The sequence below is a fragment of the Rhineura floridana genome, chromosome 11, assembly GCF_030035675.1.
Source record: "Rhineura floridana isolate rRhiFlo1 chromosome 11, rRhiFlo1.hap2, whole genome shotgun sequence".
NCBI classification, from domain to species: Eukaryota; Metazoa; Chordata; class Lepidosauria; order Squamata; family Rhineuridae; genus Rhineura; species Rhineura floridana.
Window position 1 is genome coordinate 11,477,344 of NC_084490.1, and position 27,194 is coordinate 11,504,537.

Below are 27,194 nucleotides of genomic sequence, written 5' to 3' on the forward strand. Positions count from 1 at the left end.
GTGAATGTTGGTCAAAAGAAAACAGATTTATTTTTCAGTTTTTAAAAACAGTCCAGTTTTTTACATCACTAAAAAGCAAACATTTCTTCTTCTTTTCCTTGATTGGAAATCTGGATATTTTGCAATTTTATATGTAAAAGAGAATAATTTTCCTTTCAATTTTGTTAGGAAATTAATATATATTTAAAAATTAATGATTTAGTATCCCACACCGAGATAGTCCACTGCAATCTACATTTTGGATTTTAAAAGCTCAAAATAAAATTAGTTTTTGTTACTGTCTTAAAATCTGGAAACCATGCTCAGCAATGTTTAAGGGACAAATTATTTAAAACGTAAATTAGTTCATGTGACAGCATCTTGTTCAGCCTAAATCATCATCTAAAATAGTGTTTGCTTCTTAATTTGTCTCCTTTTTGCCTCCCTGCCAAATGGCAATTTCCTCTATCACCTGGAAGGCAGTTAAGGCTTTCCAAGGAGTTTATTTATTTATTTATTTAGTCCTAAAACATCTAAAACTTCCCTAAATTGGTCTGCAGTTAGTATAACTGTCATGGCTATTATCCCACAGATCCAAGGAATGGTAATATTGTGTGGAGGCTTGAGAATCCTGCTAGGAATCCTCCTTGTGGAACAATTCCCACAATTCCTTGGTAGTGGGAGGAGACCATGACAGTTCAGTCAATTAATTTCACAGTGAAGACTTCCCCTATCATGAACCACAGGGGTGTATTGCTTTGCCTTGGGATAGCCAACATGCTGTCCTCCAGACATTGCTGAACGCCAACTCCCATCAGCCTCAGGCAGCATAACTAATAGTCGGGGATGAAGGGCGTTGTAGTCCAACAACATCCATCCAGAAGGCACCACTACTGGCTACCCCTCTGTGCAGTAACATAACCCTGAGTGCATGAGTTTTTGGAAAGGAGAAGAATTTTTGCTACTGGCTAATGAGGGTGCCATCAGTGGTTCCGTCGTTTTGGAACTAAAGGGTTGGGTTATTTTTACAAACTTCTACTACAGCAGTGTTAGGCAGCAAAACGTTCTTCCGCATCTCTCCCTTTCGGCGGCAGGTGGTACTAAAAACCAATCACACCAGTGAGCGAGCCCATCCTGCAAGAAGGTTCGTAGATAGATACACCAAAACTCCCTTTTCTCTGTTGAAGTTTCTTTGTTGAAGTTTGCTGGCTCAGAAACTGAGGCTGAGGATGGCCTCCGAAAGCTTGTTGAGGTCCTGGCAGCAGGGGTTCCGCATGAGCACAAAATCAACCCTCTTGTCGTGGCCCACAAAGATCTCTAAAAGGTCTCTCCTCAGCCGTTCAGTCTCCTCCTTGGGCCGAAGGGCCTCCTTTTCCGGCGGGCTGTGTTGACTCTTCCTTCGATCCCCAAGCAAACCACCAGGCAGCTTCCTGTCTCGTAACTGAAGGACCTCCGTCTGTGAGGTGAGGCCTGCGGGTGCAGGCATGGGTGCAGGCCGGCCACTGAAGGTGTGGCAATTTGGGGCCTTGGTCCTGCAATGGGGGATATAAAGCAGGAAGGGTTTCAGGGTTTCACTCTCTGATTTTGGAAAGGGACAGGAAGGAGGAGGTTTAGATGGTGGAAATAAAACTTTGAATTAGAGCTTTTCACGTCTATGGAAGAGAACCTTTGGTGCATCTGATGGTGAGGGAAGAGAGTGAGAGGCCCTCTCCATCATCGAGGCCAGCTGCCAGTTCCTCTTCCCTCCTCCCAGAACTGTCTCCATCATTGGCCATTTCTTGGGCCTGCCTTGGCCCAACGGCCATTTAGCATCTCCCCTCCTCCCAGAATTGCCTCCATCGTTTGCCTCCCCTGGCCACCTCAGGCAGAGAGGTGAGAAAGCTAGGCCCACTGCATCGGCCTGCCCGGGACTAAATGCCCTTTGGTTCCTCTTGGCCCAGAGCTGCCTCCTGATCATTATTTAACTGTATAAAAGTTTGACAGATTGACAACTGAATATGTTTACCTTCCAGTTCTTCTTTTTGCATAATGTCTCTTAAGATTCTAACAGAACAATCCTAACTACAGAAATCCAGCATAAGCTACACTGGTGTAAGTTCCATCTATTCGAAACTGTTCAAGAAGAATCTGACATACACCCGCCTTTGCTGGGTTCCACCAGGTTGCTAGCTCATGCCACAGAGCTGAAAGGGGTGTAAGTGTCTCCTTGCCCTGTTCTGCCCCCAGAACACTCCTTTTTGGGGACTTTCACTGGTGGAAATTATGCCAGCTGGGGTGAGGGAGTTGCACAGGTAACAAGCCCAAGATCTGCCAAATCCAAATTCTCTCAACCTGGCGGATCTTGGGTTTGGATTGCACAGTAAGCTATTATTATAAAGCATTTAAATTTGCATTATAAAATATGAACATTTTGGCATTAAGGAAATATTATTTATGTCACTAAGTAAATAAATCTTCAAAATTCAAATTTAAAAATAAAAATAAAATCTCGATTCCCCAGAGGCACTTCTCAAGAGGAAAAACTAATTTTTTTGTCTATTTGGTCACTTTTAAAAACAGCAGTGTTGGACTTACAATGCTTTAGATCTGTACCCCACCCCCTCAAATGCTCTAAATCCATGAATACCCATAATTAAATTAGGATAAGGTACATTGGGCTTGAAAAAAGTTGGATTCCTGCATTGGACAGGGGGTTGGACTTGATGGCCTTATAGGCCCCTTCCAACTCTACTATTCTATGATTCTATGCCCTCCATTCCCCTTGTCACCTAAGGGGAATAAATATCAGCTTAAGGTAAGTTAACTTGAAGTTCACAGGAGTTTCTCATCCCCGCCCCAATGCAGCTCCCTCCCCCAGCAGTCCTGCATCCCACATTATTCAGGAGCCCCCACTTGACCCTCCAGATGGGGTTGGGGGGGCACACGTGGCTGCAGAAACTTTCCTTCTGTGATCTTCAGAAGATCAGGAAAGGAAGCTCTGGAATGGAGGACTGTTGGTTCTCCTCTTTCCATGGGCTGTTGCTTAACTACAAATGGTTACCGTAGGAAGACACTGACTAGCAACTTTTGTAGTTCATTTGTGAGGCCAGTATAAAATTTTAATCCTTTTGCAAGACAACGTGAAGTGAGAAGGATTTGCTTGAGTATCATTTCTCCCAAGTTCGTTTTTGAGGTCTAAATTTAACCAGAAAACAGGCCCAAATCCACACACTTCTCATATCTGGCCACAAGGTGGAGCACTATCGCCATCAATGGCAATATGTCTTGCAGTCCTGAACCTGCTCATGCACACACAGGTTGTGTGTTTTGGTGGTTTTTTTGTTTATTTTTGGATAGCTTCTTCCCCCAGCCCATGGAGATCTGTTTTCTTTTAACTTCTTAAGTGCCCTCTCCAGTCCAACTCAGCTTGATTTGTTCCAAGCGTAAATAGGTACCTGGGGGTTTTCTTCAGGAATTCCGCTAAGGTGGGTCCGTCTCGTCCCAAGGGGTCATCAGGAACCATGAAAATGTTCCCCACGAAGATGTATTGCAGCAGGCTGGATGGTACACAAAGAAAGGGTCAAGAAGGGTCACCCATGCCTGGTCCTGAGGGCTGTCTCTAGAATCCCAATCCCAAAGCAATTTGATTGACACTTCCTGTTGCCTAGGGTAAGGACCAATGGGACACATTCAGCCAAGGGAGGGGCCCAGTCCCAATGCAGTTTGATGGGAACTCCCTGTTGCCTGCTGAAGGCAGCCATTTTGGCGGCCAGCGAGGAAAAGGCTTGTACCATAGAGATACAGGGGTAGAGTGTCTCTTTTCTACAGCTCAGGCAGCCCAAATGGCAACAACTACATTGGAACAGGAAGTTATGTTTATTTTGATTTTATTGATGTTTTTATTTTTTCACCACTGTGTAAACTGGGGGGGGGGAATCACATGACCGAAGTCCTTCCTGGACTGTTTTGGGTTTTTTTAGATGCATATTTGAATGATCCCTCTGTGGTAAGAATGGAGAATGTGTGGCCCTTCAGATGTTACTGGAATACAACTCCCATTATCCCTGACCATTGGCTAAGCTAGCTGGGGCTGATGGGAGTTGGAATGCAATAACATCGGGAGGGTCACAGGATTCTTGTTTATGGGAAAAAAGCTCCTGGCATATAGAAAGCTTGAAGAGCGACACAGAAATGGGCATACTGTTCCCACAAGCTTTCTAGGATTTGACAGACGGCAAGTTCATTTGGGTTTTTTATACCACATGGATCAGCGTTTAATTGTGCAACTCCCCCACAAGCAATCTGAGGTGGTGCAGTCCCAAGAGGACTATACCACACAACTTTCTCTGAATGGTCCCGAGACTTGATTCTTACATAGGAACTTAGGAAGCTGCCTCACAGAGTCAACACTGATCATGCTGTTTGGCAGTGGCTCTTCGGGGTTTCAGGCAAGAGTGTCATCCAGCCCTACCCGGAGATGCCGGGGATTGAACCAGGGACCTTCTGCCTCCAAGGCAGTTGCTCTACCACTGAGCTACAGCCCTTCTTGAGTACAGTACTTCAACCTCCCTGATATACCCAATTCCCAAGCTGCACATCAAGAAGCAACCTAAGTTCTCCAGCCCACTGAGAATATTTTTTAAAAAATAAAGGCCTCTCCATCCCCAAATTCCACTTCACCTTTCTTTAATGATTCTGACCCATTTCTTTGACTCTTTTGCAAGATCCCGGAACTGGTCATTGGTGACAATAACACCGTTGGTCTGCTCTGCTAGCTTGAGCATGAACCTGGACAGGATGGGGGTGGGGGGGGTGGAAAAGAAAGAAAATGCCAGTAGAGATGTTAAATAAGGGTGTGGGGGGTTTTACCTTTATTTTAGCGGTAAACTTCCTACTTTCAGGAAACCATTCATCTCTGCACATCAAGGAGGCATAGCACGTGGAAAGGATTCTGGGACAGGCGCTCGTTATGGGGGAAATCAGGAGCAAAGGCCAATGCTGTTTTTCAGGGAAGCCTGCCTGCCATTACTGACCTCACTGAGAAAGTATGAACATTTTACGAAGAACCTGTAAGATTCCATGGTGCCCAAGGTAAACCTACTGTGAATACTTTCATCTTTGAACATCCACTCCATGTATGCCAGGGAAGTGTAGGGACCAGAGAGTTGGACTTCAACCAGGGAGACCAGAGTTCGAATCCCCGCTGAACCACAAAACCTACTGCAAAGATGGGTAGCCTATGGCCCTCCAGATGTTGCTGACTACAATGCCTATCATCCCTGGCCACTGGCCGTGCTGGATGGATAGTCCAATAAGATGCTGGAGGGCGACAGGCTCCCCAGACCTGGCCTCCTGGGTGGCCTTTGGCCAATCACTCTCTCAACCTAACCTACCTCACAGGGTTGTCATGAGGACATAATGGGGGAGGGGAATAAAAATATAAGAAAGTAAATTAATAAATCTGGGTATTTAGTTTCAGAATATCACTCTCTGTCTCGGTAGCCACAACCTGCTTCAGTTTCTTTCTAGGATAACCACCCGTTCATATCTGCCAGTTACACCATGACTCAAAAATCATGCCTGCCATTCTCCACCCCCACCCCGGGCCCATCTGCTGCCAGAGTCATTTCCTACTTCTGTCCCAAAGCTTCGCTCATGTGACCGCATCAAAGCATCACAATATCCGGTGATTGGCCATCTGGAAAGCCCAACCTGGGGGAAAACCCAGGGAAGGTCCAAGCTGAGGCAAAAAAATTTTAAAAAAGAAAAAGGAGGCTTTCATCAGGTTCCACCACAAAAAACCTGCTCAGCTTGAATGGAAAGCTAAAAACTGAAGCAGCGGTGTTTGACCGACTGTTTGGTTAGAGGAGATCAAATCCTTTGATCAACTAAATGGGTGGATAGAGAAAGTTTGATCAACTAATTCAGGGCTGGGCAGGCAGTCGATTGGGATCTACTGGCAGACCATTGGATAGTTTGCAGTAGATGAGGAAAGGTCTCTAACTGCCAGTTGTTTTATCAGCAGCAACAACAAAGAGTCTCATACCTTCCCTGCCCAGGTCAGCCGTCAAGAGTTCTCGGTCCGTAGTGATACAGATGCAGAACCCCATTTCTATATGTAGGCCGTCTCAGTGAAGGGGCTCACGGGGATGCAACAGAAAACTGGCTCCATTCCTTGAGCCACCATTTTGCATATGGCTCTGCCCCCCACCCCAGCCATTCATATGCACCACGCTCTGGTTGGTGGGCGTTTGGGGGTTCTAACGAAAGACAAAAGGAGATCCTTGAATTCTGCCCAACCATGGACAAAAAATATGGGCAGATCTTTAAACATGCACACAGGTTACTTACTAAAACACATGGCAAGGATTAGATGGCCATATTAGAAGAGGGCTTCCTGTCTCTTTCTCACTCACTCTCACACACGGAATGCCTCAAGAATTCTAAAATGCTACCTATTACAAACAACTGTATTTGCGTTTTGCTGCACGTCGCCCAGAATGGCAGACTAACCTCAGCCAGATGGGCGTCTAATCAAATCTAATAAATAAATAAATAAACTGAAGCATGCATTTTGCTTCAGAACTATTGTTTTTTACTCAGATGCAAACTGAATTGGCTAACCAATCAGCCATCGTTTATACACAAAAAACAGACCAACAGCACAGTCCTAAGCAACCCTATCTAAGGAGCTGGACCCCACTTAGTGCAATGAAATTTCCTTCTGGGTAAATGTGCACAGGATTACGCTGCAAAGTTACCTAAATTTTAGCCACCTTGCGGATTTCTCAGTGACTAGAAAAGTGGGATAGAAATGCTTTTACTAACTAACAAGTGGGGTCTGCAACAAAATGTTGCAGCGTGGAGTGCTCCATTCCATCCCTCCACAGTATTCAGCAGCATTCCACAGCCACTCAGTTCTCATTGAGCTGTTGTCTCTCCCTACCCTACTCCATTTAGGATTCTGCCCCCGTACAGATTTTTGGTACTTCTGCAAACCTTGAGGTTCCTACTTGACTGCTGATGCCTACCCAGTTGTACGTGGATGATGCCGCTTTGGCTACATGCACGCACGGCCTGAGCATCAGAAGCGGAGGGAATGATAGTAATCAGAAAATAGCCCTAGACCTAAAACAAGATTTGGGGAACATTTCAGAGCCTTTTTATCTTTTGAAAACCATGCAGATCTTAAAAACTTGAGATTGTGAATTTACTTTCCCCAAGAATTCCAATCACTATCTCAAGAGGGGTTTGGATAGAGCGTCTGTGATCTTGTAACCTGCATGCTAAAAGCATGCAATTTGGTATGAGGATTTGACATCCAGAGAATCTTAGCCTTAGGACCATGTGTACGTCATGCACTAAAAACATTAGTGTTGTACCCAAAGCTATTAATGGACCTAAGTCAGTCGTGTCCCTTCATTTCAATGGCTCTACTCTGAGTAGGACTGGTATGGAATGGAATCCGTAAGGTTGGTCGTCCACTCGTGGAAATCAACGACTAACTTGAGTTAGAACATAAAGGCCCTGATGCATCAGGCCAACTCTAGTCCAGCATCCTGTTCCCACAGCAGCCGACCAGATGCCTACGGGAAGCCCACAAGCAGGACCTGAGTGCAAGAGCCCTCTCCCCACTTGTGATCCCCAGCAAGTGGTATTCAGAGGCATGCTGTAAACGTTAACTAGAGAAAGACTTAGTAGGATACAACCCATTACAATTCTGAACCCAAGCTGGATTCTGTGTAAAAGAGATTTGACTGGGTGCAGTGAAGTCCCAGAATATATCACATCTCCTCCCTGTAGGAGAGTTAAGAGATGTAAAATAAGCAAAGAGATGCACGTCTGCAAGACGTAGACAGGTTGAAGAATTCAAATAACATTGTTAAAAAATGTAAAGTCCCCTTCCTCTCCAAGTTTCCTAGGAGCAACTGTAGTCTGAAGGTTCCATGTAAGGTTTTTTCTACCAGCCCAAAGAAACCTTTCACTTCCCTTACAGCTGCTGCATTGGGCTCCAGCATTCCATCCTCTCTGCACCAGTATTTAAAACATTTGCGAGTATTTCATGACCTCACAGAAGGTAGGCCAATGGCAGGGGAAGACAGGGGGTTTGGTCACACAGGCAACAGGCACTCTGTGTAGACGGGCAAATGTGTGCCAAGTTCCACATGGAAAACTGTCTATGACTACTAACTGTTCAGAGAGCTGTGCTGACCTGTCATCGTAGGGCACAATGCCCTTCCCATCTATTTTGCGCGACGGTGTGACAGACAGGATGCTCAGGTTCTGCAACTCAACCAAGAAGTGCTGCTCTGTGGTTGGGGAAAGAGAGAGGGGAAAACAACAACAAGAGGAATGAAAAAAAAAGTGGCTATCACAAAATGAATGGACTCGCAGCCTTTCCCAACCAGTGCGCCTCCAAATGTTGTTGGACAACAACTCCCATCAGCCTCAGTCAGCATTGCCAATGGTCAGGAAAGATGGGAATTGTGGTCCAACAACATCTGGAGGTACACTGGTTGGGAAAGGCTGAGCCAAGAGGTCAACATCACATTCATGAACTCATTCCTTACTAGGGCTGCAGCAGTTACAGCCCAACCTCAACCATGTTTGCTTGGAAGGACATTCCACTGATTCCTATGAACCTCATTCCTCAGTAGGTGTTCACTGCATTGTGTTAGATGAGGCTTCTCGAAGCTTGTGCCCTCCAGATGTTGACGGACTACAACTCCCATCAGCCCTAGCAAGCATGGCCAATAGCCAGGGATGATGGGAGCTGTAGTCCAAAACATTTTGAGGGCACCACAGTGGCTACTCCGACTCTAGATGTTTCTTTACTCTCAACTCCCATTAGCCCCAGCCAGCAGGGACAATGGTTCGGGACAATGGGAGTTGGACCCCAAAAACAACTGGAGGACCACACGATCTTCATCCTCGCAGACGATAAAAGCAAGTAGGTTCATTGATAAAAAGGGTGTGCTGACTTATCTGACAGCAGATTTTTTTAAAAAAAGTTCCATTATTTTTAACAAAAATACTTACAATGCACCCAAAATTACAACGGGTGCATCTGGCACCATCTTAGAACAGGCATTCTATCGTCTCTTCCACATAGGAGGGAACGCCTCTTTTACGATGGGGCTCTGCTGCTACTTGTCTACATGTCATCTAAAAGCTAATTTCCCCATCTTTCTTAATCACATGCAGATTGATCCCAATTTAATCAGTTAATCGGGTTGCTTTTTTAAAAAAACAAAACATGAATGACGAATCGGCTAAGATCTCATCCATCAAGTGGGAGCCCTCAGTCTCTCACCTCTCACATTGGAATCTTCTTCCATCCGGTGCGCAGGTACTAAGACGGTTACTTCCCGGTGTCCACGGTCCCAGAAATATTGGACGGCCAGAGCAATGCCCCGGCATGAGAAGAACTGGTTCAGACCGTGCCTATGAGGACAGAAGGTGGCACTCAAATGGGCAGGGGCTATTTCCACTCAACTCTAGGAAGAATCGCTTAGGTAAATCCAAGGGTTACCCCAGGGACACCGGCAAGGGAAACCAGAAGCGCAACAGGAAATACTTCGCACTACAGCATGTTTTAGCACAGTGGTTCTAAAGCTTATTTTCCCACGGACCACTTACAAAATTGCTGAAGGTCTTGGTGGACCACTTAATGATTTTCCTGTCCATTTGAGCAATGGCAATGCACTGTGTGTCTTATTTTTAATTGTATTTTTACAGACACACCATTTTCTAAAAAAAAAAAAGTTGTATTTTTACAGACACCTGAACGAAGCTTGCGAACCACCAGCGATCCATGGACCGCAATTTGGGAACCCCTGTTTTAGAAAGCTGATGAGCCACAAACGTGGAAGAGCTTTTCCTTGGTCAGCCGAGGCAGAATGCCTAGAAGAATGTATTTTTCCCATAACAGAAAATATGTATTTCCAAGATGGAGAACCTGTGACCTTCCAGATGTTGTTGGGACTCCAACTCCCATCAGCCTCAGCCAGCATGGCCAATGGAATAATAACAGCCGGAGTCCCAACATCTGAAGATCCACAAGTTCCCCATGCCCGATATACATGAAAAGTTCTGAACAGATTCGCTGGCTGCAGCATACAACTGGGGCTGTTAGGGCCTTCAAAATGGGATAGCCTACAACAGCCTTTCCCAACCCTGCCCTACAGACTCCCGTCAGCCCCAACCAACATGGCAAATGTCAGGGATGATAAGAGTTGGAATCCAACATCTTCTGGAGGCCACCAGATTTGGAAGGCTGTCCTTTACTGATGTTTTCTCTGCATTCGTTTCAAAGTGTAGCTCTGATTCAGATGTTACTGTGACTTGGTTTCCCGATCACAAGTTAGTCTCGGGAATGTACACTCCCTCCTCCCCTCTTCAAAGTGGATTGCCCCTTTCCTTTTCTTACAGACATTAACCATGGTTTACAGCAGGTGTGAGGAATCTTTGGCCCTCCACATGTTGATGAACTACAACGCCCATCCTCCCTAGCCATTGGCCATGCTTGCTGGGCTGATGAGAATTATAGCTCAGCAACATCTAGAGGGCCAAAGGTTTAGTTACATTTGAACTATGCTAAAGGTAAAAGTAAAGGTGTCCCCGCACTTACAGTGCGAGTCGTTTCCGACTCGTAGGGTGACGTCTTGCAACGTTTACTAGGCAGACCATATATATGGGGTGGGATTGCCAGTTCCTTCCCCGGCCTTTCTTTACCCCCCAGCATATGCCAGGTACTCATTTTACCGACCACGGATGGATGGAAGGCTGAGTGGACCTCGATCTTTTTTACCGGAGATTCAACTTCCTCCTTCCGTTAGAATCGATCTCCAGCAGTGAGCAGAGCTTCGGCTGTGTTACCGCCGCTTACCACTCTGCACCACAGAGGGCCTGTGGTATGCTAACTACACTTAATCCTAACCCACAGAAATCAGAATTGGACACCTACAACTCCCATCATCCTTTGGCCATGTTGGCCGGGGCTGAAGGAAGTTGGAATCCAACATCCAAAAAAAAAGGCCACAGGTTAGCTACCTCTGGTTTGTAACAAGCTCACAGACCAAGGGCTATACCAAAAGGAAGAGTGCCTGCTCAGGATCCTTCCGTCCCAGCCCCCCAGCCCACACTCACATCATGGCCACGTTGCTACCATCAATAATGATCATCCGTAAGTTCTTCTTTCCTGGCGTGTTGGCCAACTTGAGCTTGAACTGAGTCTGCAGGGCCTCCTCAAAGCGCTGGGCTCCAGTTACCGTAGGAACAGAGCCTTGGAGCGGAGGCCCTAGGCTGGCACTCTCTGCCGACTGGCTCTCCTCAGAGGCTAACGCTGAGAACAAGTTACAGCTGGGGGAAGAAGAGAAAGCAGCACTTTCTGGGTTAACTGGTGACCCACAGATGCCCTCATGGAAAGGGGACCCACTGTTCCTCCCTCGCTCCTGAGGAGGCCTCTGCTGTGAAAATTCCCCCGGATTCAAGATGGCTGCCCTCCGGACACCGAGCTGTCCTCCATGTTCCACCTTTGCTGCCGAGGCCCCTGTCACACCCTCAGCCTCATCTTGATGTTCCCCTTTCTCGTTGAGCCGCCTCAGCAGACCTGCCAATGGAGCTCCTGTAGGGATCTCTGTAGGGATCTCGCTTGGTAAGTGACCACAATTGGCGGCGGCTGCTCTGATGAGTTCCCGGAGATACTCTTTTTCATCCTGGATCTTTTCAGATGGAGAGGGAGAGAACTCTCTTCCCCCAGGCTCCTTCTGAGGGAGGACAACCCTTTCTTTCTGGGATGCCTCTGCCATCTGGACTCTGTCCAGAATAGTTGAAGGTGCTTCCTGTACCCCACCCTCCAAAAGTACCTTCTTGACTACCCGTTCCTCATAGCCCATAGTTTTAAAGAAATTTAGCCTCATTTTGAACTCCTTCTCCGTCCACGGTGACAACAGGACATCTGACAATGGCTCCTCCTCACTAGTTTCCTCAGGCAAGCTGACAGGGCTCGATTCCCTTGCACAAACAGCATTCCTCCGCTCCTCGTGATTACTCTGCAAAGCATCAGCTCGGTCTCCGTAGCTAGGAAGAATCCGAGTCTTTGCATTTGGAATAGGTTTAGGGGAACTCTTTGGAAGTTCAGGCCTTGGGGAGGTTGTCACCTCAGACCAGCCCTGAGGACCATTCAAGCCAGATAGGATGTCCTGAGGGCTAGCCAGCAATTCAGTCCCAGCAAAGCCTCTGGGAAAGTCAACCCTTGACACCTGAGGTAGAGTTTGGTCTTGAGGCCTACCAACTGTGACAGGCATGTTAGTCCTAGCAGAGTACTGCAGTTGTGTAGATTCTTGAGACTTATGAGGAGATTCTTCAGGCCCAGGAAAGCCTGAAGGCAAGTCGACAGTAGAGTGTCCGGTTCTGCTCTGTTCTCGAATTCTACTGAGCCTCATGGGCAACCCAAAGGTACTTTGCAGCCTACTAGGAGACTGAGGACTGCCACCAACCACCACTTTTGTCTCCCAGCCCACCAAACGGTCTTGTTCAAAGCCGGGTGGTGTCCAACACCCATTCCTTGGCTCCCTGTTGTCTTCCTGAGTCTCCTTCACCAGACTGAGCAACTCCTCCTTGACCGAAGTAGGAAGAATCAAGAGGTCCATAGCATGCTTGTCATCATAGGTCTCTACCAGCGTCCGGAAGGACCGCTTGACTTGGGTCTCCTGTTCTTCCGGCAGCCTAGGGTTCTTCTGGTGTTTTTCCACAAACTCCTGGATCCGGCTCTGGGCCATGACGAAGGATTCAGCCAAGCCTGAGATCAACAGAGTGCCCGGGCGGAGGAAGGTAAGGTTGGCAGATGTCCCTTGGGTGAGGCAGTCCAAGAACAACCCGTGGGCTCCCAGAAATATGCACTGCATGTCTTTCGGATAGTAAACCTCCTCGCTCAGTTCTGGGGCACACAGGCCTTTGATGTATTCCTGGAAAATACAGCATATAAAATAACATGTGATAAATGGCTGTTATATTTGCCATTTGTTTTTTCTCTATTATTGTTTTATTATTTCACTTGAAATTGTTTTTGCCGTTGTTTGACTTGCTGTAAGCTTTTTCATATACAGTGTGTTTTTGTTTTCCTTTTTGTACGTTGCTTTGAGTCCTATTTCTGGAAAAAAGCAACTAACAAATCCTAATGCTAATAATAATGCTGATAATAATGCTAATAATAATGATAATAATGCTAATAATGATGATGATGATGATGATGATGATGCAGTTGTACAGAGTGAGGAGGAGTCTGGCTGGATAAGACCAGATGACTAGCTAGATCAGCACCTTGTTTTCCTTCAGCAGGCCCAAGGAAACTTTTTCCAGCTCAAAGGCCACACTCTCTTATTGGCAACCTCCCTGCAATTGCAACAGCGAAGATGACCTACTACAGTCCTAGGACACATTCCAGCCAGACAACAGCACTTGAGATGTGCATGAAGCAGAACCAATGAGGAGCATGGCCCAGGAAGAGGGGGCGTGACCTAGGGAGAGTCCCTAGTGCCAAACAGGTGAAGCCTACAGGGCCACACTTGGCCCCTGGCCGGCGGTTCCTCACCCTCGGCCCTACAGAGTCCAACAAGATGCCTCTAGAAAACCCACAAGCAGGGTACAAGCGCAAACAGCCTCCTCTCCCTTATGATCCGACACATTTATAACAGCATGTAAAATGAACATGGCACACTTTAAAAAAAAAAGTTTGTTTACTAAGGCTGCAATTCTATATTCAAGCACCTGGGAAGAAGTCCCACTGAACTCAATCCTATATGTACCATGCAATCCTATACGTGTCTACTGGACACGGGTAGAGACGTATAGGACTGCACTGTAGACACAAGTCATAATAAATCAGTTTAGGGCACCAGGAAATTTCTCTGTACAGTTTTTCTCTGGAAAATCCACATCATCTATTGTATGCTATTGGACAGTTTTAGAAGAACAGTGGCATTTGTTTCTTGCAGCCGAAAAAGCAAATCATCCTAATCCGAATACAGTGAACAGATGGCAGGCCTGTGATGCCTAATTCACAAAAAGTCTGCTCTGTTTTAAAGGTACTAGCCCTCAGGCTGTGTTCTTTTATCTACTCACCGAGGAGTGAGCCCTACTGAACTCAGTGACATTTACTTCTGAGCAGACATCTATAGGAATGCACTGTTAGGCTAGAAAATGGCATCCCCATGATGAGCTCCCCTTCCCCCCTCCTACCCACACATAAACATTTCAGAACAGACACCAAACAAGGTGGTTTTACGACATAGTGAGTTATTCCATTCCCTGGCACGAGCAGCTGAAGGCGTGGGGGAGCTCAGACAATGCTGGACGCTGCGATCTTTACAAGGGAGTTTCGCCACGGTGGCAACCCCATGCAGGGCACAATTCCCACTTCTGCTCTTTACAAGGAAGTGCCAACTGGAGAGGGGCTATAGCTCAGCCGTCAGTGCATTTCCTTTGCATCCGGAAGGCCCCGGGTTCAGTCCCCGCCATCTCCAATTCAAGGACCTCAGAAGGCAGGCACCTAGGAGAGACCCATGTCTGAGTCCCCAGAAAGCCACTACCAGCCAGAAAAGGCATTACTGGGCAAAGTGGACCTATGGTCTAAGTCAACATAAGGCTGCTTCACACACTGATCTGTAGCCACATTACTTTAGGAAGAACCACACAGCTCGGTGGTAGAACATCTGTTTTGCATGCAGAAGGACCCAGGTTCAATCCCCGGCATCTCCAGTTTGGCCTGGGATAATACACTCTGTCTAAAACCCTGCAGGGCTGCTGCCAATCAGGGTATCCTGAGCTAGATGGAGCAATGATCTGACTCAGTATTATAGCCGTTTCCTATGTTCCTCTATGGCAGATGGGCTGGAGGTTTTCTTGAACAAGAGCTAGAGCAAGCCCAGGGGGTGGCGGCTATCCTGGGTTCCAAAGGCTCGTTGGTGGAGACCCACAGAGCCCTGACCCGCCCCCAACCCTCCCACTCTTCCCCTTGTACCTTCGCTCTGTGCAGATTCTCTCTGCATCCCTGCAGCTGCAGCCAGATCTTTCTCGGTCCCTGGGGCTCCCTGTTGGGGCTCTGCGCCAACCCCAGGACCCCCAGGACGTTCAGCTCCACCCCAAAGAGGTGCTCGATCCTACAACGATGCTGGGTGACCAGCTCCTGCGCCTCCTCAGAGACGGCAAATTCGTCCAGGGTCCTGCCACCGCTCGGCATGGTGGGAGATGGCAACTGCTTGTTGGGATGTCACAGGCTGTTCCAGCGAGGAGGCGGGCCGTTACGTGGCTAATGAGCTGTGGGAAGAAACCACAGGTTGGGGAGGGAAAAAAAGGCTTTGAATGAGACCTTAGCTTGGTAATGCAACAGGTGAGCTCCTACAAGTAAAGGGGGAGGCACCTGGCAGAAAGCAGAAGAGATGAGCAGAAGAGAAAATCATTAACACAACATTCATAAGCAAGGCTAAGCACAAGACATGATTCAGTCAGTGCACAGAAAAACACATAACGTGGTACTGTTTGAAGAAAAAGACTCAGCCTCCTAAACACCATTGATTTTCTTTTTATAAAACAATCAAGGTTCTAGTCCTTATGGCTACAGAGATACATGTAGGCATCTACGTCTTCACTTTTTTGTTGCTTCTCTTCTTCCAAAGCAGGCAATTTTCTAGTCCTTATGGCTATATGTTTGGGAGTGACCAGGAAATGCCCACAGAAGCAAAGAATCTGCGGAATTAATATTTTCAGTTGTTCGGAACAAGGGCTTTCACACCTTTGCCCTACATCCCAAGGCTGGCAAGTTCAGAATAAATTCTGAAAAAATAACCAAAAAATATATGCTGAGTTGTGCAACAATAGCGCCCTGCCCCCGTGCAGAAGAAATGATTCAGTGCAAGAGGGCCCCCCTCCCCGACTTGAACATTTTATGCAGGTCAGAAGATGTGGCATTCTTTGTTGGAGAATTTTAAGTTGTTTTTAAGCGTGGAGCTGACATGGCCCTGGGTTATGAGACAGTGAGGTCTGATGTGTTGCTGTTTTGTTTTTTAAAAAAAGAAGTATGCAAGGGCAGCGTGAGAGCAACATATACAAAGGACACTTTGCATACTGCAGAAATAAAACCATGGTTAAGATTTAGTTTATAGTATTAAGTATTCTACAACACACTTAATACATGGAATGCGTGGAAGAGTGTTTGCTAGTGGATACCGAACAGGTTTAAAAAATGTAAATGTACTGCCTTCAAGTCGATTCCGACTTATGGCGACCCTATGACTAGGGTTTTCATGAGGCTGAGAGGCAGTGACTGGCCCAAGGTCACCCAGTGAGCTTCATGGGTATGTGGGGATTCGAACCCTGGTCTCCCAGGTCGTAGTCCAACACCTTAACCCACTACACCACACTAACAGGTTTAGTCAACAATATTTTTTTTAAATGCATACATAAACAAAATCAACTTTAAATTTATAAAATTGAAAAATAAATGCCTATTGCTTTGTCAATCAATCCAGTGCCTTTGTAGCCATTGGCCCAAAAACCAGAAGGTGGGAGTATTTTCCCTTTGTAGGGAGTAATTGGGTAGACTTCAGCTTACCCACCTTTCTACTTACCTCTCCACAATCTGGAGGACCAAACATATTAATTCCAAAATGAAAGGTGAGAAGTTTAGGGAAAGGGAGCTGGGCCAGTGGTGACTATGGATCTAATGTGCTACCCATATAAACATTGGTCCCACCTGCCCTATATATTTAAAGCACTATGATACCACTTTAAACAGTCATGGCTTTCCCCAAAGAATCCTGAGAACTGTACTTTGCAAAGGGTGCAGAGAATTGTTAGGAGATCCCTATTTCCCTACACAGAACTACAGTTCTCAAAGTGGCTTAACAATCAATTCCTCTTCCCAGGGAACTCGGGGGGGGGGGGCGGGGATTAAGTAAGTTTCTAGTCCAGTTGCTTACAGATATATAAGTGGAAGTGGAGGTACAGGAAGAATGTACCAGCAGTATTCTACCTAATTGTTTGGTAAACAGAAGACTGCTCTCGCATTCCACCACTGTGTAAAGTAGGATTGTTAATTAATGATCAACCATGCAGGGCTGCAGTAGGGGTAAATAAGATTAATTACAATGGCAAGAAGGGAGGAAAATAATGGATCAGAAAAAGGTTATTTGTAGAGTCAGTGTGGTGTAGTGCAGCCTTTCCCACCCTCTGGATCCCAAAATATTGCTTGAACTACAATTCCCATCCATCCTGACCATTGACTATGCTGGCTGGTGCTCGAGGGAGATGCAGTCAAACAATATCAGAGGACCCAACAGTTCAGAAAGGCTGGTGTCCTGCTCAGTGTGTTGGACTAAGCCCCGGGAGATCCAGGTTCAAATTAGCCACAAAGCTAACTGACTGGGTGATCTTGGGCTTGTCACTCACTCTCTCAACCTAGCCTACCTCACAGGGTTGTTGTGAGGATAAAACAGAGATAAGAGCAAGACAACAAATACAGCAAATAAAGTATTCTTAATATGAACAAAAAATACATAGTTGAGAGGGACGGGGAGGGCGGAGGGGAGAAGCACTATTATAAGAAATGGTTTTGCTTACAAATTAATGGGGGTGGCCAGTAGCTCAGTGGTAAAGGTCTCAGCATCTCCAGACATGACTCGGAAAGACCCCCCCATCTGAGATCCTGGAGAACTACTGAGCCAGATAGCCGTACACGTTGATTCAGTATAACGCAGGTTCTATGTTTCTAAAAGTATTAGGCTGTTAAAGGTGATATTAAGAGGAGCTCTCTGGCACCTTCACAGAGTTATTGCAGCATTTATTTTATGGACCAGAACTCACTTCATCAGACTATATTAAAAATATGTACATATATGGGTATATTTGAGGAGGGGCTTGTAAATAAAAGCCATACAAGACAAGCCAGTTCTATGCAAAGCTGAAATCCAGGCGAGAATGTTTTGCAAAGGTTTCTTTTTTTAAAAAAAAAAATCTTAAAAAAATAAAAAGGTAAGAAATCTCTCTTTATTGATGCTTTCAGCAGAAAGAGAACAATTCATCTATATAGAGAGACTGCAAAGCAATAAAAGCAAGCTGGGGGTGGGAAATGGTCGTTCATCCGGCAGAGCGGATTGGCAAAACGTTCAGCTGGACCGAAGGGGGGCCTGAAAACACAGAGAAAGAAACGAAGCGGATATAACAAAAACAAACACGCACCCGCAGCCCATGGCTTCCCTGTTCTAGCAGAAAGGGCCTCGCAAACAGAGCGCGCCTTGCTCTAGGAAACCGGCCATCGGATACCGTTCGAGGCAGGATTGTTTACAATCCACTGCGTGCGTGTAAAATCCGCACCTTGAAGACTATTCACTTCCTGCACCTGCGACGTACTTGCTAATCCACCTAAAGCGTCAAAAGTATCCATCTTTAACCCCCCCAAATTCCCCTCCTCCTTTTAAAGATTCACATCCACAAAACTCCCTTGCGCAATACAACATTTTTCACGGGGAGGGGGAAGGGACGCCACGCGTGATCCTCCCCACGGGAAAGATCTTAACGACCCCTTCCTTACTCCTCCAAGTCCCACCCCCCTACCCCTCCGATCCCAGCCCCAGCAGCTCCGAAGGGGAGGCGCCCTCCAAGTCTCCTACCCACTCGAGTCAGCAACCGAGCGCCAGCACCGCCGGGCAGGGACGATCCAACCAATCCCATCTCTGGCCTCGGCCAAGTTTTGGTTTTGTTTTCTTAGAAATGCTTTTGAATTCTGGTTTCAGCTTCCATGTTGGAGCGACGCGGAAACGCCCGACGAGCCTAGGAGTTTCCCTGCTGGGCGGCGCGTCTCGGGCGAGGGAGGAAGGAGGGTTTTTACTTTGCAAAAGCTTCCTGGGACGAAGCTTGTTTAAACTTCCTCCCCTGAGAAGCGCGGCGAGAGGGGCCTGTTAGGTTCCGAGAGGCCTCTTCCCTTCCCCAGAAGAGAAGAGTTGTAATGAGCGCCAGCTCCTGAGCGTGGGCAGAGTTCCGCGCGCGCACCCACAGGCACACTCGGAGAAGAAAGAATTTTTATTGAAAAGGGCCTTAGGGTCATGTTTGGCGAAAGGTCTTGGGTTCCATACCTGGCATCTCGGGGTAGGGCTGGGAAAGAGTCCCTGTCTGAAACCCTGGAGAGCCGCTGCCGGTCCGTGTTGACAGTACTGAGCCAGATGGACCGGTGGCCTGACTCGGTATAAGGTACAGCCTCCCTGTGTTCCTCGGGGCTGCAAAAAGCCTCTGATCATGGGCAGAGAGCCTCACATGCATTAAGCGCTCTCCCTGTCGCCCACGGTAGTATTCTGCTGCTTTCTGTAAAGCTGGTTTTATTTTAATTTTTATCTTTCTGCCCATAGTTGCTTTGAGCTTCTTGAAAGGAAAGTGCAGAGAGGATTGGTTGTTTTTACTTAGTTATTTTTAAAGGCATCTCATCCCCAGGACAGCCATCAGCGTTCTGCCAAGTCACACCATTACCCCATCTGTCTCTGAATTGTCTATGCTGACTGTCTGCCACTCTGCAGGAAGATGCCAAGGACTGAATTTGAGTCCTATGTGCTTTTTCAGTGAGCTATGGCCTTTCCCCAAGCAATTTGTTGTTAGAAGTGGGATTCAAACCCACGACTTCAGGGGTGACTGCAACCTGAATGCAGCACCTTGAGGCCACTTGGCCAATCCTGACAGTTTCTTACCTGCCTTTCTGGTCATAGCCCTCCTAAGGTGAGGTACAAAAAGTTTTATAAAATAACATTAAAACCAAATAATTTATTAAAACTACCCCCCTAATTAATGAGCAGCGTGAATACACTCGGGAAGCAGCACATACCAGACATGGACTTAATCTAATTTGATTTCAAGTGCTTCTTAGAAGCTAATGCTGCAGGGACAGTATGTGTTACCCCAGAGAAGGAATTCCAAAGGTGCGGGGCCACCACCAAAATGCCCTGATAGACTGTTAACAGCAGGCCAGGGAGCAGGACTTCTGAAGATCTTAAAACCCAGAGGTGCTCATACAGGTGCAGGCAGATCCATTAGGGCGAACAGACCACTGCCCCACCAACTTCAGTCTGTTGTTAGCCAGCTCCTCACCCTCCTTACAATCACTCCAAAAGGTGGCATTCCCTGTCAACCTTCTCTTTAGCTTCCATGTTGCCCTTGGAGAACTAACCAAGGAAGAGAATGGGGACAAAACTAGAATTAATTGACCCTGTCATTGGCTCTGGCTCCACCTACTGTTGGGCCTCCCTGCCTTCCACCCTCCCAAACCAGCCACACCACTGGCAGGCAGTCCCTTGGATAACCTGGTCCCAAACCATTCAGGGCTTTAAAGGTTAAGACCAGCACTTTCACATTGAACCCACAAACAAATAGGCAGCCAACATCACTGATAATGGATTGACATCCATACGTTCCGAACACCTAATGCCCCACTAGAGTTTCATCCGCTGCGTTCTGTACTTTCCTTCAGTGTGCCTACCAAAGGGCAGAGAGCGGGAAATGCTTGGTAGAGCACAGGCAGCCGCCCACCACCGCACATCACAGAGCTGCTGCTGCTGTCTGCCACTACGGCTGCATTCTGCCATTGGTAGCCTACAGATACCAAGGGGGCATCACACACACACATGCGTCAAATCTGGAGCCAGCCCTGTCTGCATTTGACAATCTTCTGCCAACCTTGGAGATGGTGGGGGTAAGGAGGGGATGATTTCATTCCCACACTGGCACCTGGGCCCTCCGAGTACCATGGAAGCATGGCAAGGCTGCGGGCATGGTTGGCCACTCTGCCCTCCAGCTCCAAGCTTGGAGCTGAGGAGGGGAGCAGGCTCTTGTCCCGGACCTGTCATCACATTCCTGAGGTGCAGCCCAAAGTCAGGGGCAAGCCCACAACCTTTGTGGGAGGGGTAGGGTCATGTGTTGGGTTGGGCAACAAAGGCAGCTAAAATTTGTGGACCCCTTGGAAGAAAATAACCATTGGGAACCGCAACAAAATGTTGCAGTGCGGAGTGCCCTTGTTCGCTGTTCCAGTCAGCCATGCCCGCCTTCTTGATACTCTATTCTATTTCTCCTCCCAGTTCACACACACACACACCCAACAGGCAGCTGTTGAGGACACTCAGTCTTCATTGGGCAGTGTTGGGGTTTTTCTTCCCTTAGAATTTTTTTTTAATTGTTCTTCTGCAACCTTAGGGGTTCCCCAAACATGCTATTGCTACCTCCCTCTTGTACATGGGCGATGCTTTTTTGGCAACATAAGGAACAACACTTGCACCTGAACATCGGTAATAGGAGGGCTGATAAAAGGAATGTGAAAGAAATTGTTTGAGAAGATGAGTAGGCATGTGCTGTTCCTTTTCATCTCCCTCCTGGCTTCCACCCGTGTACACTCACACCTCCCCAAATACATGCCTTTGCCCTACAGACCCAGAGCTAACTGGGGAAGTTCCAGATTCCTTAACTGGCCAAGAGGTAGGTGTGGTTCCAGAGCTTGTTTGCCTTTTTCATATTTGTCTTTGGTGTTGTTGTTTTAACTTTTTAAAAAAAGTCAATAAAAGGAAACTCTGACACATTAAGCTCTCTGCTGATTTCACCCAGTCACTTTGGGGCTTGCTGTGGCACAGTTCCGGTTTTAAAAGCACGTCCCTGCACCGCGCAATAATGTTTCCCCCTCTCACCTTGTTTATGTAGTACAGGAGCAGATTCTTCAGCCAAGACAGAGAGTCCCTGCTGTTAAATCTGGTGCGGTACCCAAACAGCCCCAGTTTTACCAGGCAAACTTAGCCAAAGACTTAGGCACTCATTTATTTCTGGGCTTAACCTGAGAACGTAAGAAGAGCCCTGCTGGATCAAGGCCAAAGGCCCACCTAGTCCAACATCCTGTTGGCCACAGGAAGTCTGCTAGAAGGACCTGAGAAAAACAGCACTCTCCCCACTTGAGATTCCCAACAACTGGTATTCATAAGCGTACAGCCTCCAACAGTGGAGGTAGAACATAGCCGTGTGGGAGTAAATTCTGTAGGTTACCCATGTTACAGCTGTAGCTTAACTAAGCTACAACTAAGCCCCTGACACTATTTTCAGCATCAGGGTTCAGTTCTGGGACATATGAGGGAAGAATGAGATTCAGGAGCATGCTTGAGCATGGACAGAGTGCTTTCCGTTTGTCACATAGTTACCTTCGTTAGACCCTGCATTATCTTAAAAGTAATACCTTCTGCCCTGGATGCCTTTATTATTTACAAACTTATTTATTTTACTTCCATTTGTGAATAGCTTTCTATGAAAGATCTTGAAGTGATTAACAATACTAACATCCACAATAAAGCCATACAAAACAATTTCATATATAAAAGCATTTCAAATCCAACACAAGTACAGACTGGGATTTTTTTGAATATATTTATCGCGACTTAAAAGGCTTGCTGGAAAAAGGGTCTTCAATCGGTGCCAAATGGACAATAGAGATGGTGCCTCTCTAGTATGTAAGGACAGGTGTTGCCAAGCTAGAAGCGCAGGAATTGGTTGCAGCACACTGAGAAAGCACTTTTCAAGTGTTCAAAGTAGGGATAGGGGAGAAATTTGATTCCATTTGCATTTAAAGCCAAATCTATCAAATCTGCGCATTCCGAAACAATACGAGAAATGAACTCAGCTGGCCTTCAAAATTTGCACTTACCTGAATTTTGTGATTCAGTTCCCCAACCAACCAAAACAGGAATGGGATGTGGTACCCTGAAACCCTGAACAATAGAAGCATGCTCTGCTTTAACAACAATAACGTGGAAGCATTGATGAATATGGCATGTTACAGATTTCCCCTGTAAAAAAAGGCAGGGGGAAGGCTGTGGTTCAATGGTAGAGCATCTATTTTGCATGCAGAAAGTCCCAGGTTCAATCTCCAGTTAAGGCTGCGATAAACCTGTTTTGCCACCCCTCTCACTGGCAAATGGTTCTTTTAAAGGTTTCAGATAGGCAATGAAATTTACAACAAGCAAGCTAGTTAATAACCTTTATTCTTAAGCAAAAAAGCAGATAATACCACGTTTTTAATGGTTCCTGGAGATCCCACCCCACCCCTTTCAGTAGTTATCAGAGACAGCAGAGCTGGGTCATAAATTGCACACTCTCCTCTGTCTATGCCCTGGGAGCACTGAGTATGGGGTTTCCATTAATCTTTATATAGTCAGTCTGTCACAGTACCACAACTGAGTCTGTTTACATTCCATTCCCTGGTCCTGATAACGCTCAAGCCAGGCTATATCCTGATCATCATTTCGCAGGGATAGCTTAGCCAGTCAAGATAGCCAGAAGCTACTGTGCCAGCCTCGTGTACAGCGAATTACCCATCCCATGTCTGGAGACCTCCACTCACCAGATTGACCCTATCTATGGCACTGCCCAGCAGACCTCCCTCCCTGTGATGATTGCTGTCATCACCTGTGCGTGCACGGACTTAACTCTTTATAAGCTGCAGCTATACCTAAAGGATTATACTTGCTGCACTTTGCACATGCTATGTATAACAACGTATTTTTAAGCAGATTCAGGCCTCTGCGTAGCTTCCAGTTAGGGCACTAAAGGGGGCAATTGCTGGACTCCACCTCTCTCCTTGAAATATTCTTGCACAATTTGGCACTAAAAGACCCCTGGAAAGTTGCTGCCAGTCAATGTAGCCAACACTGAGCTAGATGGACCAATGATCCGACTCCATATAAAGCAGCTCCCTATGTTTCTGAGACTTATGTATTGTTATGAGATTGAGGGCTGATTGATTGAGGGCTGAGATGGATGATTTCTCTGGGTCCCCTTTGAGCCTGTACAACCTTGAATCTGGAAGTGGCATCTGCAGTGGAAAGTTCCCTTTGTTAAGCTACCCTGTAAGCTAATGGGTTTGTCAAGTGGCCACCATTAGCATATGTAAGAATATAGCACAGAGAGATTCTGCTGCTATTGGAACTCTTTCTGGAGAGAGGCACTCCTCCCTCTATCCTGGCGCCAAAGAAAATGTTTTTAGTTTAATCTGGGAGAGGCTGGGAACTAGGAGCACAGACAGGGAGTCTCTGCCCCATGGTTTTGGGATGCCTCCCTAGAAGCCTGATGGAAAAGCAAGATCTGGTGGACTGTTATGCTGTGAACCCCTCCGTCTTATGCTCAGGTTGTGGCTACGTGTAAATAAACCGTATAGCCTATAAGACATCACAGTCTCCGCTTACCTTCTTTCCAAGGAAGCCAAGCCCTAGGTAAGCGCTGGCACCCCTGGAAGTCTCACGCTGCTTGGAGATTGGGGCACATGCAACAGTATAAATGCATTTACTTTGTGTTATAATTGTAGGCATTTATTTATCTAGTTATTTATTGATCAGACTTGCAAGGAGCTCAAGGTGGTGTACATGGTTCTTCTCCACATTATCCTCCCAGCAACCCTGAATGATTGGTTAGGTCAAGGGCCTCTCAAGGGCCTCTCAGACAACCTGTTTATTGAGCATTCGTCCTGATTTGCTTGTGTTACATGGTGGTTAGACTTTATTGAGCATTCATTCTAATTTGTCTGCGGAGCGGTTATGTGACAATGAGCATTCATCTGCTTGGGGGATGTTTAGACATCTTGTTAGTCATTAGTTCATCCCTCACTTTTTAATGAATTTCCCAATCAATTTCCGAACCACAAAAAATCCTCTTTAAGTGGATTTGTTGCATTAGAGCACTTTAATCAACTTTTTAAATGCGTAAAATTAAAGATTGAGGATACTCTTGAATCTCTCCCACAAAATACTGACAGCCTGGAGGCTCCCATGAGTTCTGAGAGGCTCCCAAGACTTGATTCAAACTCTGATCCCCTAAGTCCTAATCCAACACTGTAACTACTATGCCATACTGCCTTTATTATTACTGTTACTAGTAGTAGTAGTAATGGGCTCCTGCTGGGAGGAAGGGTGGGATATAAATCAAATAAATAATAATAGTAGAACCACCTTTTATAGGCAATTAATAGACATACCATAAAAACAGCTAAAATAGTTTTTCAAGCAGTACAAAACACAACTAAAGATAGGTTGAAACTCAATACAAAATAAATACCTAAGGCACAGACCTTTCTATCCAGCTTGCCAAAATGTTTTTAATTGTGTTGTAGTCAACTAATTCCTACTCAGAGCAGACCCATTGAAATTAATGAATCTCAGTCATGTTGCTTTAGCATTCAATAGCCTGGAAAATAGTCCCATTGTTTCTGGATAGTGGGCACCTATGATATCTCAACACGGATGCTTTTCACAAAACGGGCATCCACACTGAAAGCCTGGCTCCAAGTTACAGGCGATGGTCTGAAGGCACATGTGGCCACCTTCCATGCTGGTGCTAAGCAGGGTCAGGTCTGGTCAGCGCCTGGATGGGAGACCACCTGGGAACCATATGTAACCCGCCTTGGGTTTCAATCAGGAAAAAGAAAGGAGGGGTAGAAATGTAATAAATAAATAAATAAATAAATATAAGGGACTTGAAGAAACTCTCCTGAAGAATGACGTGACCGACTGGGTAGGTGGTCCCTCAAGTCACCTGGTCCTGAGCGATAGACAGCCTTATATGTTAGTACCAAAACTTTTGAGCTTGGCCCAGTAGCAGATGGCAGCCAGCGCAGATCTCGCAGGCGAGATGATATGTTCCAGTGGAAGTTTGCCCATGCAAGCCACCTAGATGCAGCCTCCAGGCCAACCTCAAGGGTCGCCCCGCACAGAGCACACTGCAATATAATCCAGAGTTGTCCATAAATGCATGGACAGTGGCGGTTAAGCAATCCCAAGACAGTAATGGCCATAGCTGTTTACCAGCCAAAGCTTGAGCACAAATCATTCCCGTGATGCACAGCAAATGTTAACTCTGACAGAATCACAACAAAGAGGCCTCTGGCACTTTAAAGACTAACAGGCTAACCCTGTGCAAGCTTGCTCAGAGATAAGTCCCACTGCGTTCACCTGGCATGGAAGGATAGATATTTGTTTTTTTTTTATATATATATATATATATATATATATATATATATATCACCTTTTCTCCACGGAGCTCAAGGTGGCGTACATGGTTCTCCCTCTCCTCATTTAATCCCAACAACAACGCTGTGAGGTAGGTTAGGCTGAGAGGCAGTGACTGGCCCAAGCTCACCCACTGAGCTTCATGGCGGAGTAGGAATTCGAACCCTGGTCTCTCAGTTCCAAGTCCAATAATCTAGCCACTACACCACACTGGCTCTAGATACATAGATAGATAGGAGACAGGGAGGGAGATACATGGGTAAAGGGGAAAAAAGTAAAGGTAAGGCCAAAATCCCATGAATTAACTAATACCAGATAAGTCCAATGACCATCCACAACAGCAGTAATTATATGTAACTAGTCTCCCTAGTTTTGCTATACTAATTTAACACCTGTAGTGGGGAAGGAATCCTGTTTGAATTGAGGCCTGAACAATTAGAATCAAATTTAATCTGCCCTTCTATTCCCTGACAAAGGGGGGGCAATAGCCACAAAGGCTTCTGCCCCAATAAAGCCGTGACACTTTAAAGAAGAAGCGGGTAAACTTTCTCAGCCCAAGGGCCACATTCCCTTCCAGGGGCCACATGCCAGCAGTGGGTGGGTTCAGAGGCAAAATCTCCAAATGTAAACTTTACCTTTCTCTCTCTCTATATATAGAGTCATCATCAAAGTTCAAGGATGCATTCCTGCCAGGCAAAGCACTCAAGGGGGGGTCCCAAGGGCCAGACAGAGATACTTGGAGGGCCATAGTTGGCCCCTGGGCTTGAGGTTACCCATCTCTGCTTGTAAGGCTCTTCTCTCTGTGCTGTAACAGACTATCAAGGCTACTCCTCTGGAGTTTGTCACCTGTGGAAAGGCGCTTTGCACATGCACAGAATCTCTTTCTCTCATTCTCTCTCTCCTGCCTTAGCACTGGAAACAGGCTCCCAAAACTAAGCTCTGGGGAAAGCCTCGAATCAGAATCAGGCCTGCATCCCAATCCTGAAATGATGGAGCGGTGCTGGGAAGATCACAAAAGCACAGGCAACCTTTTCAGCAGCAAAACCGGGCCAGCGTTCTTACCGTTGAGGTCTGGTGTCTCTTCGGAATGCCCGCTCATCTGCGCGCCGACCAAGTGACAAACCGAACCAGACAGACAGTTGTCGCTGTTCCTTTTCTCTGGGAAATTCC

General features: G+C 46.5%; 1 protein-coding gene across 6 annotated transcripts; it reads right to left on the reverse strand.

Moving 5' to 3' along the window:
• On the reverse strand, window positions 1–27,194 carry LOC133367180 (protein KHNYN-like). 6 transcript variants are annotated; one of them, XM_061591085.1, is made up of 8 exons: window positions 27,087–27,194; window positions 14,981–15,276; window positions 11,107–12,926; window positions 9,272–9,402; window positions 8,171–8,267; window positions 4,639–4,746; window positions 3,414–3,515; window positions 1–1,511 (listed from the first exon to the last, which is right to left on the reverse strand). In XM_061591085.1, the coding sequence occupies exons 2-8, from the start codon at window positions 15,197–15,199 to the stop codon at window positions 1,190–1,192; spliced, it is 2,799 nt and encodes a 932-aa protein (XP_061447069.1). In that variant the 5' UTR covers window positions 15,200–15,276; window positions 27,087–27,194; the 3' UTR covers window positions 1–1,189. The 6 variants fall into 6 exon arrangements, with proteins under 6 accessions (XP_061447069.1, XP_061447070.1, XP_061447067.1 ...); XM_061591086.1 differs by lacking the exon at window positions 27,087–27,194 and adding an exon at window positions 19,089–19,315; XM_061591083.1 differs by lacking the exon at window positions 27,087–27,194 and adding an exon at window positions 18,631–18,925.

Excerpts from the sequence above, each read along its gene's own strand:
- LOC133367180 (XM_061591085.1), bottom strand. The coding sequence starts at position 15,199 with ATGCCGAGCGGTGGCAGGACCCTGGACGAATTTGCCGTCTCTGAGGAG. Across the intron at positions 12,927-14,980 it reads AGAATCTGCACAGAGCGAAG|GAATACATCAAAGGCCTGTG; the intron begins GTACAAGGGGAA and ends TGTATTTTCCAG. Across the intron at positions 3,516-4,638 it reads GTCAGAATCATTAAAGAAAG|CCTGCTGCAATACATCTTCG; the intron begins GTGAAGTGGAAT and ends TGTACCATCCAG.